The sequence below is a fragment of the Rhineura floridana genome, chromosome 16 (genome assembly GCF_030035675.1).
Source record: "Rhineura floridana isolate rRhiFlo1 chromosome 16, rRhiFlo1.hap2, whole genome shotgun sequence".
Classification (NCBI taxonomy): Eukaryota; Metazoa; Chordata; class Lepidosauria; order Squamata; family Rhineuridae; genus Rhineura; species Rhineura floridana.
Window position 1 is genome coordinate 29581036 of NC_084495.1, and position 16419 is coordinate 29597454.

General features: G+C 46.3%; 1 protein-coding gene across 1 annotated transcript in view; it reads left to right on the top strand.

The window, feature by feature from the left end:
- NRK (Nik related kinase) overlaps nt 1-16419 on the top strand; it is a 131560-nt gene that overhangs the window by 2368 nt on the left and 112773 nt on the right. Inside the window, exon 2 of the mRNA XM_061598987.1 lies at nt 7411-7476. Within this exon, the coding sequence (XP_061454971.1) occupies nt 7411-7476 (66 nt within the window). The remainder of the gene's footprint in view (nt 1-7410; nt 7477-16419) is intronic.

Sequence of the window (16419 nt, forward strand, 5' to 3'; positions counted from 1 at the left end):
TGCAGTTAAGTTGGAGGTGATGGAGTAAATTGAGAATTAATCGATGTTTTATGTGCATCATCTTGCAAAACCTTACAATAGCCCTGAAAGGTAGGCCTCTGTAATTCCTAAATTTGTAATGATAATCCATGCAGTCTCTTAAGATTTGGGGGAGGTAGGGAGGCTTGGACAAGGCACTCTCGATAAAACAAGAAAGGCAAAATGAGCTTCTCTCCATGTTGCTTCTCTCCTATTTCACATACACGTTATCTCAGTGATCTGTACAATAGCCCTGAAAAGTAGGCCTGTGTTGTTATCCAATGTTGCAAATGATCCAGGATTTGGGAGGAGAGCTTGAGTGAGGCCCCCCCCACTGAATCTGGAAGAGATGCAATGTGCAAATTGAGAATTCCTGCCCGCTGACTTTCTGGGGTGCACTCTTCCAAGTGAAAATGGCAATGCCATTTGGACAGTGGGACCTTGACCAATTTTGGGAACCCCAGTAAATGCCCAACCTTGCCACCCTCTGGAGCTTGCTCTGCAGATGACTGGGGGGGCAGCTGAGGCAACATTGGCTTGCTGAAGACCACCCAGTGAGGTAATAGCTAATAGAATGCGACCTCCCAGTTCACATTCTCAGCTGTGATGCTCTACTAAGTACAAATATATAAAATTCCAAACAGGCTTACAATCATAGAACCTTGTAGTCATACGGTGCTTTTCCAGAGTATGCAAAGCAGTTCGTGCAGGTATTTTCGTGGTGACCCTTCCAACTATTCTGGAAACTAGTCCAGTGTTGTTATTTCTTTGTTACAGGGGTGTGGGTGGCCAGGCCAAGGCGGTGCTGAGATTGAGAAGTTGCGGCTTGCCAGTTGTTCTCCAGGGAGTTCATGGCTTAAGTGAGATTTCACAGGTCGTAGCTCATTCTCTTGATTGCTCTAGTAACTCTAGCCCAGGGGTGGGAAACCTCAGGTCCGGTGGCCAGATGTGGCCCTCGAGGCCTCTGGATCTGGCCCTTGCGACTTTCCCCCTTTCCTAGTCACGCCCTCTTGCCCCAGGCCACACCCTTTGCTGAACCTGCGTTGCACCCATCGCTGAGCGCTTTTGTGTCCTTGCACTCTGATAATGCATTGCGCCTGCCTGGATGGAGGATAGAGAGGGGTGTGCAAGTGTGTGTAGAAACCGGCCTGCCACTGGTATGCGGCCCTTGGAGAGTTTCCCAGAAGGCAGTGCAGCCCTTGGGCTGGGCGAGGTTCCCCACCCCTGCGCCAGGCTTTAAGGCTGCCATCCCAGGTGCTCTATAAGGGAGTAAGCTTCATTGCCAGTAGCTTTGGCTGACAGATGGCACAAGGCCAGTCTGAAGTGGGTCAAGCTAACTGAGCACAGAGGCTGCTGGGTTACCCAAAGTTTGGAACCGTGTGAGGCTTGTGGCTGAAATAGTCAGATCCTCATCTCTTCTCTTCTACCCGACTTAAGTTAAAATGCTAATTCTTGAGCAACGCCTCCAAAGCAGGAGTGGGGACCCTCAGGTCTGGGATTCAAATGCGGCCCTCCAGGTCTCCCTGTCTGGCCCTTGAGATGCTTCCCAGGCCACACTTCCTATCTAGGCCACACCCTTCATTGCCCTCCTTGAGTGCTTTCGCCCAGCTGGAATGTGTCCTTAAATGATGCCTCTTGCTTGCCTGGTTGGAGAATGGAAACGTGTGTGTGTAAAAACCGTTCGCTTTTGTGGAGCTGAGATGCAGCCGACTGTATAGAGAGAAGAATCGCATCTGTTGCCCCTCCTCCTTTTGCCTCAGGCCCCGCCCACTACTGGCCCTGGAAGGTTGCCAGTGGGGTTGCGTCCTTTGGGCTCGGATAAAGTTCTCCACCCTTGCTCTAAAGCGTTGAGCTCACAAAGTGAAGGAGGCTTAGCCACCCAGTTAAGAAACAGGATGTTTGCTCATGGGCTTAAAGTTTATACTTTCCAGAGATTTTCAGGGTCCTGTGGGGTGGGAGGATTCATAACATTGAATACATGCCTTGCCAATGTGTTCCAAGAGCTCATCAGTCCTCTTTACCACCAGTCTTAGGAAGGTAGGAGGCTACTTTATACCAAATCAGACCATTAGTCTGTCTAGCTCAGTATTGCCTACACTGACTGGCAGCAGCTCTTCAGCGTTTCAGGCAAGAGTATCTCCCAGCCCTGCCTGGAGATGTTGGGGATTGAACCTGCACTCGTCTGCATGCAAAGCAGATGCTGTGCCGCTGAGCTGCGGAGCTTTTGGTGAAGAGAATAGCAACTTTGTGTTTTCTTTTTCAAATTGATTTTAAGTGCTCTGCAGCTCCAAAGCGGTTTCTAGATTTTGATCCACCCAAAGCTTAGTCCTTTCCTTTATTATGTCAGCCAATCCCTGGCCAAAAACACTGAGAAGGGTGGTGCCCAGGAAACCGTTGGATTTGTAAGAGAGGTTTAGTTTCTCATCTTATCATCAGCAAACATGAGCTTGGCAGAGTTTTTAAAAATGGGCTGGAATTTTGCTTAGCCCTGTGATTTGAATGCATGTTGAATCGTTCATAAGACTGGGACGGACAGGGGATTCCATCATGAGAGGATTCCAATAAACGTCGCCCATGGGGGGGGGGGAAGAGATGGTCACATGAATGCACCCTGCAATCTGGAATCACGACAAATCCTGCTGCATTTTTTTCATCAAGTTAAATAAAAAGATTCCATCACACATCTTGCAAACTTTTCCAGCCATGAAAAGAGGTCTGGTACAACTAATATAAAATCCATCACTTTGGTTAAACCTTGTTGGATGTATATATTTATAGATAAAACAAAAAACCTTCAGAGACCAGTTCCTTGGTACCTGGCTATGTAATTTATCACTCTGGTTAATTTCTTCTGGAGGACATCACTATGAAACAGGTGTCTATGAAATAGGATTAATTTGGCAGATCGTTTTTCCAGCATCAGTCCTCACAGTCTGTAGGTTTGGAGCTGATCCCTTGAAGCCTTTGCGTGCATCTGTCAAAGTGTGACCCATTGCCATTTTACTCTTTGAAGAGTATTCCTGACGGTTTTCTTTTAGGTGACTTCAGTCCATCTAACGTTAGCTATGCGACTCATGACTGTAATCCTATAGTCATTTATTTAGCGGTAAGTCCCATTCAGCCCAGTGGGGCTTACTTCTGAGTAGATATGGATAGGCTTGCACTGCATGACTGCAATCTTAAGGACACTTACTAGGGCAGGGATGAGGAACCTCAGCCCCGGGGCCCATTTGTGGCCCTTGAGGTCACTCTGTCTGGCCCTTGGGATTCTCTTCAGGCCACACCTTTCTCCCCAGGCCTCATCTTTCACTGGCATTGTTTTGCACCCTCCTAGAGTGTCTTTGCCTGGCTGGAATATGTCTTTGAACTCTGATAATGACTCTTGCTTGTCTGGCTGGAGAATAGAGAGGAGCATATGAATAAGGACAGAGAAGAAACTAGACCTCTGTACATAAGAAGGATTTACATTAACTGCATGAGGCCCCTGGAAGGATGCCTATAAGGTTGCCCTTGCAGACAACCAGAGTATTGGACTAGTGGTTAGAGTATCATACTAGGACCTGGGAGACCACAGATCCCCCAGTCAGCCATGAAGCTCAGTGGGTGACCTTAGGGCAGCTGCTGTCTCTCGGCCTAACCCACCTCACAAGGTGGTTGTGAGGATAATATGCAGGGGTGGTGGTGGAATCAAGTACTCCGCCTTGAGCTCCTTGGAGGAAAGGTGGCATATAAATGTAATAGTAAATAGCAAGTGGATGCCTCAGATGCTTGAATCCCATTCCCTCCGCCCACCCAGCCGTTCCTGTCCTCCTGAGCCCACTGGTGGTGCTCGATTGTGGCTGACCTGGACTAGCTGTCTGTCTTGCCTAGTCATCTTCTCCTTGCTAGGAAAGGGCCCTGGTCAATCTAGTGGGCAAAGAATGAGCCCATCCAGACCCCACCCTGCACATGCAATGCTCTGCTCATGTGTCGCATGCTGGCACTGAGATGGCGTTGCAGAATTTGGACAGGCAGCAAGCAGGCACCAAGTGGAGAGCAATGAGTGAGAGGCAGCGAAATGAGCTACCCTTATGCTCTCGGATGAAGGATGCTGCTCTGTTACTGATGCTGAAGTAAGATTGAACTACCAGTCTAGTCGGGTTCTGTGTGTAGAATGGAAGGAGCATCTTCTTGTTCATCACAGGATGGCTTGTCTTGCCTAGGATCTTCTGCTTGTGTTCTGCTACTGAGATATGGTTCCCCCTTGAATGAACAAGTCAGCCTTCTCAGAGGGCACAGAAATGCCATTGCCTGTTCGCCAAGAGGCCAGTTCTCACTCGCCTTAGGCAAGTAGGCATGCTGCTACTTTCAAGCCTCCTTTCAAACAGAGAGGACCTATTGCCATTGTGCAAGATCCCACTAGCCCTTGTGTTACAGGCAGCAATCACCTGATGCTGGGCTCTGACCTTAGTCCTGGCTCTGTCCTTGTTCCGACTGGAGCACTCTGTGGTCTATTATGGCTTAGCCTTCCAACCAGCCCAAGTTCTTAATAGCCTCCGAGTTGGACACGTCTCTGATGCAGAGCTGCCTCTCCACTGGCATTTGGTCTCCCACCGTCTGTGTGGCCCTTTGCTATACAGCCACTGCCAAATTTGCTACATTTCCTTTGACAGATGCCAAAATCTTGACCCGAACATTAATCACTTTGAGGATAATTACTGTAATGCACTGTACCATATGGTCCTCTTCTTGCTCTGTCTTTATTGTTGGACGAGGAGTCCAAAAGGCTGAAGCAAGACAGCTGACCTGGATGCCACAGAGCGAACTTGCTATATTCACGTTCCTCTGAAGACTGTGAGAAAAAACCACTGTACAGGAAACCAGACCATAATGTACTTCCTTTATATTTAAACCAGGTGGAAGTCAAGATTTTGCAGTTTTGATTTTATTTTCTGTAGTGCTTGAAAGCAGGAACAGTTCTTTTTAAAAATTATTATTCACATGCTTATTTTTGGATTGTCCCATCTGTCCTCAAGATTTAGAGGGCTTACAATCAAATACATATAAATCAACAGCATTAAAAGGGGAAAAATCCACCTTCTCTCTTGCAAAGTGTGTCTTGCACCTCCAAAATAACTTGCAAAACAAGTTAAATAATTCCATGCAATCAGGATGTTATTGTTTTTCAGGATGAAACAGCTAAGTATTGCCCCCACCCTCACTTTGAGACGATTGCCGCTCCAAAACACTTTCATCGGGGAAGTTTCTTGTATATAAAATGAATTATGGAAGGTCAGGTTTTTTGCTCCTTAGTTTAGATATAAGATAAACTTTTCAAGAGAGTAGTTAGGAATCGACCACATCAGGACAAAAGCATCTTTTTAAGTCAACGATTATGGCTTTGATATTTTGGCTTTGAACATTATTTAACAATGCAATCTTGCTGAAATGTAAGCATTTAAATATGCAAACTATTTTTGTAGCTTTTACAGTCAAGCCAGTGACCTTGATGGAGGCGACAGGTGGAGCCAACTTCTAGATTCAGGAGAGGGTATTTCAATAAGCCTCTTTTGTATTCTCAAATGAAGCAACAGTTGCCGTTCAAGGTTTTAGGCACCACCCTTTGAAACCCCACAATATTTGCACTGCAACAATTTGGCATTTGCTCCTCTATGATTTTGGACAGGCTTTCCCCTGATCTTCCATCTAAGCTTCCTTTAGAAAACTGGGTTGCTTGCCTTTGGCTTGGGTGAGGTTAGACACAGTTAATTTTCTGTTCTCTCCATGCTTTACAAGAATAGCTGTGGCTCTCTTACACTGACATTTCCACATTCCAGAACCTGCCATCCACATGGCTTTGAACACAGCTGTGCCATTAACTCTTTGTAGGTCGGAAATGTTTCCTTCCCACCAATGGGAAGGGCCCCGTAGCTCAGTGGTAGAGCATGTGCTTTGAATGCAGAAGACTGCCGATTCAATCCTTGGCACCTCCAGGCAGGGCTGGGAGGGATAACTAATACCCTGGAGGACAGAAACAAAATTCAAAGTGATCTTGATAGGCTGGAGCATTGACTTAAAAACAAAAGAATGAAATTTAACAGGGATAAGTGCAAAGTTCTACACCTAGGAAAAAGAAAACAAATGCACAGTTATAAGATGGGGGAATACTTGGCTCAGCAATACTCCATGTGAAAAGGATCTTGGAATTGCTATTGATCCCAAGCTGAATATGAGCCAACAGTGCAATGTGGTTGCAAAAAAGGCAAATGCTATTTTAGACTGCATTAACAGAAGTATAGTTTCCAAATCACGTGAAGTACTAGATCCCCTCTATTCAGCGCTGGTTGAGCCTCATCTTGGGTACTGCATTCAGTTCTGGACACCACACTTTAATAAGGATGGAGACAAACTGGAACAGGTTTAGAAGAGGACAACAAGGATGATCAAGGGGACTGGAAACAAAGCCCTATGAGGAGAGTATGAAAGAACTGAGCATGTTTAGCCTTGAAAAAGAAGAGTGAGGGGAGATATGATAGCACTCTTCAAGAACTTGAGAGGTTGCCACACAGAAGAGGGCCGGGATATCTTCTTGATCATCCCAGAGTGCAGGACACGGAATAATGAGCTCAGATTACAGGAAGCCAGATTTCAACTGAAGATCAGGAAAAACCAGAGCTTGGAAAAGTTACTTTTTTGAACTACAACTCCCATCAGCCGCAGCCAGTGGCCATGCTGGCTGGGGCTGATGGGAGCTGTAGTTCAAAAAAGTAACTTTTCCAAGCTCTGGGAAAAACTTCCTAACTATTAGAGCCGTGCAACAATGGAACCAATGGCCTAGAAAGGTGATGGGCTTTCCAGCACTGGAGGAGTTCAAGAGGCAGCTGGACAGTCACCTGTCGGGTATGCTTTAAGTTGGTTCCTGCATTGAGCAGGGGGTTGGACTCAGTGGTCTTACAAGCCCCTTCCAACTCTAGTATTCTATGATTCTATGACTCCCTGCACTTGAGAGCTGCTGACCGTCAGTGTAGACAATATTGAGCTAGATTGACCAATCTTCTGACTCGGTACAAGGCAGCTTCCTGTGTTCCTAATAGATTCCAATAGGGGGCCTTCCCCAACCTGATGCCTTCCACACGTTTTGGACTCCCAACACCTGGCCATGTTGGCTGGGGCTAATTGGAGTTGTAGGTCAAAACATTTGGAGGTCACCAGACTGGCGAAGATATCTACCCTTTTTTGATGTGTGTGCCCAGAGGGTCTGCCTCTTGCATAGGTCCCACTCATAAGGATGCTTGTGTAGGAGACCTTCCCAATGTTTCATAAATTGAATCCAAGTGATGCCTTTCCTTGGGACACTATATGTTGATCCTCTTAAAATAAAATTAATGTGTTTCTTTATTATTATTATTTCAGGATCCAGCAGGAATATTTGAACTAGTACAAGTTGTTGGCAATGGGACATATGGACAAGTCTATAAGGTATGGGATCTTTTAAAAAGAAAACAAACCAATGTATTTAATGGCATATGAACATAACTGAAAGCCTAGGCATAATGGATGTACTCAGACATTATGCTCAGCCATGGATTGGCATGCTTAACCATACTTTGGCATGCTGTCTGAAGCTACACCTGCTTACAAACCATGGTTTGTGAGGGCCTCCCTAGCCATGGTCACAAACCATGTTCTGAAATTGGTTTGCAAACCTCCATTTGTGCTAATAGTGATTTGCTGTTATGTCTGAATTTACAAACTGTTGACACACCACAGTTGGGCCCATTGGAGTGCTTCAAGTGGCTGATACACCATGGAGATGGGAATAAACTTATGGAGCTGTGTGCTCCATAAGATGTGGGTTTCTAACTATAGTTATTAGAAAGTGCAGTTTGGAGGGGGGTGTCTGGACTCAACCAATGTCCCAGTTGAAACATCAAAATAAACCAAAATCAATATTTTCCTGTGAACATGGAGATGGTTCCTACTTTGCTACTCCCCTCTAGCCAGCAGGTGCAACAAACCATGATCTCTGGCTTAGCAAACAAACCATGTTTGGTAAGCCAAGAACAAACTTTGGTTTAACATTGTGACTTGTTTGGAGTGAAATAAGCCACAAACCCTGGTTCAGAAGTAGTGCTAAGCTAGAGATCATAGTTTGTTGCTTCCGCTGGCTGGAGGGGAGGAGTAAAGTGGGCCCTTCTGTGTATTAACTATGGTTTACTGTGATCTGCCCTGTAACTGATTTCCATGTCACCTAAACAAAGCTTTGGTATTTATTACCAGTTTCATTGTATTTCTGCTTCTTTGATTGATGGGTGACCTTCTGCTATGGCTGCTTGATTGCTGTTCATTCTCTGCTAGTTCCTATCTTGTGGCTATTCCTTTTGGTCTCTTTTACAGTTGGGAAACAAATTAAGTGAGCAAGCATGTCATGATGGGGATGCATTTTTATCCTTGATTGATGCATCGGGATGGACTTTTTTTTAAAGGCTAAGATTTTGTGTTTGGGCTTTTTCTGGACATTGCATTGTCTCAGTCATGAACTGTGAGCAATTGCAAATCTGCTCAATTACACTACAGCACTGGGCCATCCCTACTGTTAGGTAGGAGGGAGATGCCAGCAAAAAGACAGCCGAAGATACCTTTCGCAGCAAAGGGGTTTCATTTGCTAAAATGTGGAGGAGTAAAATGTGTTTTTATTCAGGGCCAGCCCTGCCATCAGGCGGAGGGAGGTGGCTGCCTCAGGTGGCAGATGCTGAAGGACAGGGCTGTGTGTCACTCCCTTAAGCTTCCCTGCTGCCCTCAGGTGCGACGGAGGAGGCCGATCCGCTACCAGTGTGGCCAGTCCAGTCAGCTTTTACATGTGTAATGGATGGTGGTGGTGGTGGTGGGGACACCATCTTCACCTCAGGCAGCAGAATGTTTTGGGCAGGCCCTTATTCCATTCTAAGCATCTCTAATTTAGATGGCTTTAAAAGGAGATTAGACAAATTTATGGGGGTGGGCGGAAGCTATCCTTGGCTGTGCATACACCTTATATTTAAAGCACATGGCTCGCCCCACGCACCAAAGAATGCTGGGAACTGTAGTTTACCCCTCACAGAACTACAGTTCCCATTTCACCCCCCCCTCAACATACTACAGCTCCCAGGACTTAGTTGTTGTTGTTATGTGCTTTCAAGTCGATCCCGACTTATGGTGACCCTATGAATAGGGTTTTCATGGTAAGTGGTATTTGGAGGTGGTTTCCCATTGCCTTCCTCTGAGGCTGAGAGGCAGTGACTGGCCCAAGGTCACCCAGTGAGCTTCATGGCTGCGTGGGGATTCGAACCCGGTCTCCCAGGTCATAGTCCAACACTCTAACCACTTAAACATACTTCAGATGTGTGGTATGTATGCAGGCAGTGTCATGATGGCTCTGTGCTACCTCCGCGAGCGGAGGAAGGATGCCTCTGGTGCAAGTTGGTGGGGACCAATGAGGTCAGAGGGCTATTGCGCTCTTGTCTTGCTCGTGGGTTTCCCATAATCATCTGGCTGGCCACTGTGGGAAAACAGGATGTTGGACTAGATAGGCCTTTGGACCACTCCATCAGGCCTCTTAGGATTTCAGATGGTAGGTCCTGGGAGAGACCTCTGCCTGATATCCCGGAGAAGCCCAGATTCAGTGCAAAGCAGAATCAGGCATTCATAGTTCAATGTCTAGAGAACTCTTCACCACAGTATCCAACCTGGTGTGCAGGAATCTCTGCTTCAGGGCATGTCCAGACAACAGCCTCTCACAGGAATTTCGGAAGCTCCTTTATACCAGGTCAGACACTTTGGCTATCTAACCCAACATTGTCTACCCTGCCTGGCAGCTGCTCTCGAGGGTTGTGGCCAAAGGTCTGTCCCACCACCTGCTACCCAATCTTTTTACAGTGGATATGCCAGGGATTGAACCTGGGATCTTCCGCTCACAGAGCATGTGCTCTGCCACTGAGCTGCAGTTTTCTCCCCCCCCATAGCAGGTGTGGGGAACTTTGGCCCTCCAGATGTTGCTCAACTGCAACTCCCATCAGCCCCAGCAAGCATGACTAATGGCCATGGATGGTGGGAGTTGTAGTTCAGCAACATCTAGAGGGCCAAAGGTTCCCCACACCTGCTCTGTGATGCATTAGAGGCCCACTGATGTATCATGGGACACAGTCTTCTGATGTATTAATACTGATGAGGAGAAAAGAGGCACTGAGCAGGGTGAGAAATGGATTTATAATAATTGCTGAAGCAAGCAGCCACCTTTTAAAAGGTGTGTGATACTGAGAATTGAAATGCCTGGAGTGTATGATGTGCCGAGGTTTTGATGTGGCCCAGGATGCATGCAAGGCCCAGCAAGCCCTGAGGAGCCCTTCCCAAACCTCCTGACTCTTCCTGCCTTCACAACCGACAGGGACATTTGCAGTGTCAGAGTAGGCTAGGGTGGTTACTTACACATTGCCCCACAAAAAGCGGAAGTAATTAACCAAAAAAGAGGGGACAGAATTATGTCTGCTAACTTAATTGCATTAGATGCACATTTAGAAAGAATTATGAGACTTTGAGTAGAAAAGCAATGCTTCCCACCCAGTGGAGGCTGGTCCGTAAGGGTGACTGGAGCATTGCCCCACCAATCTTGGTCTGCCTTCTTACTTCCATCCAGTCCAGGGGATGGTCCTGGATGTCAGCTTAGTGTTCCTCAGTGGGTTGTCCTTATAGAACTCAGCAGAGGTGAGGATGGAGACGAATCTAGAATTCGTTGGCTCTGCCTGTCATTGGCTCTGGCTTCACCTACTGTGGGCTTCTCTGCCTTCAGCCCCACCAGTCCCAATGGGCACCGGCCACCACTCTTCTCACCATAGCATCAGGTGACCTGTATGCTTGCTCAGTCTCCAGTCTAGGTGCCAACTGTTGACAGGCACCTCCTGGCCAGGTCTCCATTCTTAGCGTTCTTCATCTTTAAACTTGGTTTAGACAGACAGCCCTTCACCTGAAGGGTTCCTTCAAACAGAGGACTGTCCACTGTAAAGTGGGGCACATGGCCATCCTAGGGCAGGCTGTACAGTTGGTATGTCAAGAGTCATCCCCGGAGCAGGGAATTTGCCGTACAAATGAGATGCAAATTTACTGGGAGTCAGGAGGGTGCGAGGAACTATTTGTGGGGAGCACCTACTATGCTTCTGAATATCAGTTGCTGGAAACCCCAGAAGGGAAGAGTGTGCTTGGGTTTTGCTTGTGGGCTTTCCAGAGGCATCTGATTGGCCACTGTGAGAAGAGGATGTTGGACTAGATGGGCCATTAGGCTGATCCAGCAGCCGGACTCTTCTCCTGTTCCTATTTCTGGGTTAGTGTAAAAGCTGACAGAGAGTATAGGAGACCAGCCTTTCTCCAGAGAAGTGGAAGAATGACATAAAACTATCTTTTATGGTTTGGGATGGGGGGGGGGTGAGCAAAATTGGAGAGAAGTGCAATGCATTGCGTGGCCTTGTTAAATTATGAAGTGTGAAAGCAGCTTGTGTGCTGTGCAGAAAGCCGTTGCGAATGGGAGCACCGGAGGCAATGACTTGAAGGCTAAATTTAAGAAATGTGTACAACCAAGTGCCAGAAAAGAAAAGAAAAGGAAACTGGCTGGAAGGACAAACTCAGTCTGCTGTGGCCTTGAGCCTCAAGCTTTTTGGATGCCTCCTCCAGATAGGGTTGCCAGCTGCCAGGTATTTTATCTGTCTACTTCGTATTTTGGTCTTGGGTTCAGTGTTGGGCACCTTCCTGAATAAGTCCAGTGATCTGAGTTGTGCATGTTTTTTAAAAAATGGCTTCTGTTGACCCCATTGTCTGACTGACTCATTAGGCTCAACCTTCTAACCTGTCCAGGGCTGTGTACATGCCATATATTGAAAGCACATGGATTCCCCCCAAAAATCCTGGGAACGGTAGCTTACCCCACACAGAGCTGCAACTCCCAGCACCCTTAATAAACGACAGTTCCCAGAATTTTTTGGGGAAAGTCATGTGCTTTAAATGTATGGTGTGTTGGCAGCCCTGCGTTCCACCTCTTGGCTTGGCATCATCCCAAGGCTCCTCCCACTTGGTCACCTGGGGAAGGGGTGTGGCTCAGTGGCAGAGCACCTGCTTTGCTTCCTGAAGGTCCCAGGTTTAATCCCTGGCATCTCCAGGTACGGCTGGGGAAGATTCCTGATCTGAAACCCCACAGAGCCACTGCCAATCAGTGCAGATGACACTGAGCAAGATGGACCAATGGTCTGTTTCAATATGTGGCATCTTCCTATGTTCCTGTGACTGATTGCCAGCCTCTGCGCAGGGCCCAGGTATTTTTTAAACTGCAGTTGGCCACTCTGTCCCAAGTAGGGATGGGGGAGAAATTGAATTCATTTCACATTTAAAGCTGAATCTAACAGATTTGCACTTTCCGAAGCAATATGACACTTGAAGCATAGCCATCCTTCAGAATTTGCACTTATCCACATTTTGCAATGCAGTTCTTCAACCTAAGCAGGTTTATAAAAATGCATGTAGTAGGGGAACGTAAAATGCATAAAAATGAAAATAACATGCAAAAATGCATTGTATTAGGAGAAATTGCTTGCAAAAATTTGCACATTGGTCAAAATTGCATACAAGAATGTATTAGGAGAAATATACACTAAAATACTGAAGAATGCTCATGAGGATTTAAAAAGAAAACACTAGTTTCTGCTGCAGTGTGGACAACTGAATTTAGGATTGGGAAAATGAGAAACTGAGAGCACCAAAATGGACAGATTGTTCCATCCCAAGTTGAAAGCCCTGCAATTTCCTCTCTAGAGTAGTTGTTCTTTATCCTGCCTGAAACAAATTTACAAAAGCTCACCACTTAAAACACAGCTGTTTTTCATATTTTCAGTTACAATGTGGTATTTATCTGGTTAAGGTTCTAAAGCAAGGTTGTGCAGTGAGAAATTTCAGAGATTCTGTACCCTGGGATGGTTTCCTTGGAATGAAGATTACTGGAGACTAACAGTGCTTGTTGTTAAAGTGTTGCACTATGACCTGGGAGACCAGGGTTCAAATCCTCACACAGCCATGAAGCTCACTGAGTGACCTTGGGCCAGTCACTGCCTCTCAGACTCAGAGGAAGGCAATGGTAAACCACCTCTGAATACCCTTACCCTAAAAACTCTATTCATAGGGTCGCCATAAGTAGGTATTGACCTGAAGGTGGTCCATTTCATTTTTTGTAGTGTTTATGGAGCAGAATCCACTTTATGCAGGTAACGAGGTTGGGGCGTGCAAAAGGAATCGGGCTACAGTTTTAGTTCAGCTGTGGTCATCAAGGGCAGGGAGAAAGCTTAGCTTGCACCCTAGTGGGTCTGAGTGTTCCCTTGCCACAATCCCCAGAGTGGTTTGACAATCAATCCTTCTTCCCAGGGAACTCTGGGAACAGTAGCTCTGTGGGGGAAACAGGGGTCTCCGAACAACACTCAGCACCCGTAACAAACTACAGTGCCCAGGGGAAGCCATGACTGTTTAAAGTGGTATGGGACTGCTTTATTTATTTATTATTTATTTATTGCATTTGTATACACACACACACCCCATAGCCGAAGCTCTCTTTCAATCTATAGTGCAGATGGGGCCTTTGTCTGGCTGTTAACCTGAATTGCCTGAGACCTGCTGTTAACTGGAGTTACCAAGGATTGAACCTGGGATTTTATGCATGCAAAAGATGTGTTCAGCCACTGAGCTACAAGCAGTGAAGACTGGTCCATTTGGGCAAATGGAGCACTGCCTCACCAACCTCAGTCTGCCTTCAACCATCCCCTACCTACTTTCCTCCTTAGATACAACCAGCCCAGGGGGGTGTCACTGCTTGTCAGCTTCCCCGTCCTTAATCTCAGTATCACCCTGGTAGAACCGAGCAGGGAAGATGATTGGGGGCAAAAACTAGAATGAGATGCCTCCACCTCCTGTTGGCCTCCTTGCCTTCTGCTCTACCAGCCCCAATTGGCACCAGTTACTCAAGGTGCCAAGTGGGGCAGTAGGAAATGAATAACTGGTTTGTGCCAGTTGATGATCTTTAAGCTAAAATTCAGAGGCTCTTTTTCATTGCTTTGGTCAAAGTTTCATCCAAGTCTTTTGGAGCGCCAAAATGGTTCCCAAAGCAACAGTTCAAATAAGATCTCTTATAATATTGAGGGAAGGGAAGGGGGGCTCTCACTTGGAGTTGGATGCAGACACAGTAGAGCAGCCTTCCCCAACCAGGTGCCTGCCAGATGTTCTTGGACAACAACTCCCATCCTCATTGGCCATTGGGAGTTGTTGTCCAACAGCACCAGGAGGGGACTGGCCAGGGAAAGGTGCAGTAGAGGGGTTGGGGGCCCGTCACCTTGTCTCCCAAACCCAGGAGCAGGTCACATGTTTGTCCAGCTCTGATGAAACTTCTGGTAAGCAATATTTTTAATGTGTGTATTCAGTAAGTAATAAAGTATGTCACAGATCTAGGTGACTGGGTTTTGTTTTGCAGATGGTCATACTAATTTCCCTAGCATATATTAACCCTGACTACAAGAAATTTTGCTTTTCAAGCACAGTCATTAACCATGTTTAAAGACGTGTGTGTGTGTGTGTGTGTGTGTGTGTGTGTGTCATTCTTTCTTTCTCTTCCTTCCTTTGCCTTTCCCAACAATGTCTGAGATTCGTAGACGGAAACAACTTAGAGGAAACCATACGCAGGAAATTGTGTAGCGTTTCTGCCCCTTTGGTTTGCTGGAAGTAGTCTCTGCTCTGTCCCTTCTGACGCACTCAGAAACGGGGTAATCGCAAAGACTTTTATGTAGCCTGTTAGAGGGGCATAGTATAAGATTATTGCAATGAAGGATGGGGGAGAAATTAAATTCAGTTCACATTTAAAGGGGCATCTGTCAAATCTGCACTTTTTGAAATTATGACAACTGCAACACAGCCATCTGTTGAAATCCGCACTTATCAGAATATTTGTGACTCAATTCGCCAGCTAAACAATGTTTACAAAAACGCATATATTGGGGGGAGTGTGCATGGAAATGAAAACAGCATACAAACGTGCATTATGTGATGAGAAATTGCAAAAATGCGTACATTGGTCAAAACTGCATACAGAAAAAAAGTGTGTTAGGAGAAATTCACACTAAAATGCTGGGGAATTTTAATGAGGATGTGTTCATTAAAAAAAATCTCAAATTGCTGCAGAAATATGGAGGATGGAAGTTAAGATTAGAAAAATGAGAAATGGAGGGATCCTTCCATTCCTAATTGCATGGAGGATCTCAGTCTTGGCCGTCACTGGGATGAGATCAGCATAGGATTTCTATAAATCCTTCAGTGTCCTATGGATACAGCTTTTGTGGTAGAAGTGGACAGCTTTGTCCCATAAATCTACAGAACCATGTTTACTCCAGAGAAGGAAACACTACATGCAGGGTGAGCAATGTGGGAAGGCTAACAAAGTTAGTGTGTGATCCAACCAAAATCGCAGCACAATCCTATGTTGGTTTACTTAGAAGTAAGCCCCACTGGGTTAAATGGAACTTACTTCACCCAAGAAAGCAAGGGTGCCACACCAGACATTTAAAGCGCACCCAACAGATGTTTAAAGCACATGACTCCCTCCCCCAGTATTCTGCAAACTGTGGTTTCCCCCCTAACAGAGCTACAAATTCCCAGCACCCATAACAAACTACACTTTCCATGATTCTTTGGGGGAACTCACTTGCTTTAAATGTGCGCTGGATTGCAGTCTTTAACATCTTTAAACTCAATTCATTGCAGGGGAAGAGATTAAGCAGGCTCTTCATTCTCCCATTGAAATTGGTGGGGCTAAATCTTGCTTTACCTTTGGGTGTGTTGCCCTCCTAATATCTGGCATGCTCCCAAGTGCAAGAAGCTCCCTGATACCAGGTCAAACTGTTTGTCCATCTAGCTCAGTACTGTCTACACTGGCTGACAGTGACTCTCCAGGGTTTCAGGCAGGAGTTTTTCTCAGTCCCCAGTCCTGTCTGGAAATCCTTGGGGATTGAACCCGGGACTGAACCTTCTACATGCAAAGTAGATGCTTTGCCACTGAGTAATGGTCCCTCCTGACAAAGAACTCAGGCTGAGAGCACTGGAAGCTGTAACAACCTCCCACTGTCTGTCTGCAGCATCATACCAGTTGCCATCTGTTCTGGTTGAAGTCACACCTTTTTCATAGAAGGCCCCCGCAAATAGGACCTGAGTGCAACAGCACTCTCCCCACTTGTCATTCCTAGGCAGGAGCATGCAGAGACATATTGCCTACAACAGTGGAGGTAGAACATCACCACACCAGTCTCACTGTAAATTGGTCTCTGGCTCCAAAGACACACACAGGATGTATTGTTCAAGCCTAGTGAGCCCTTC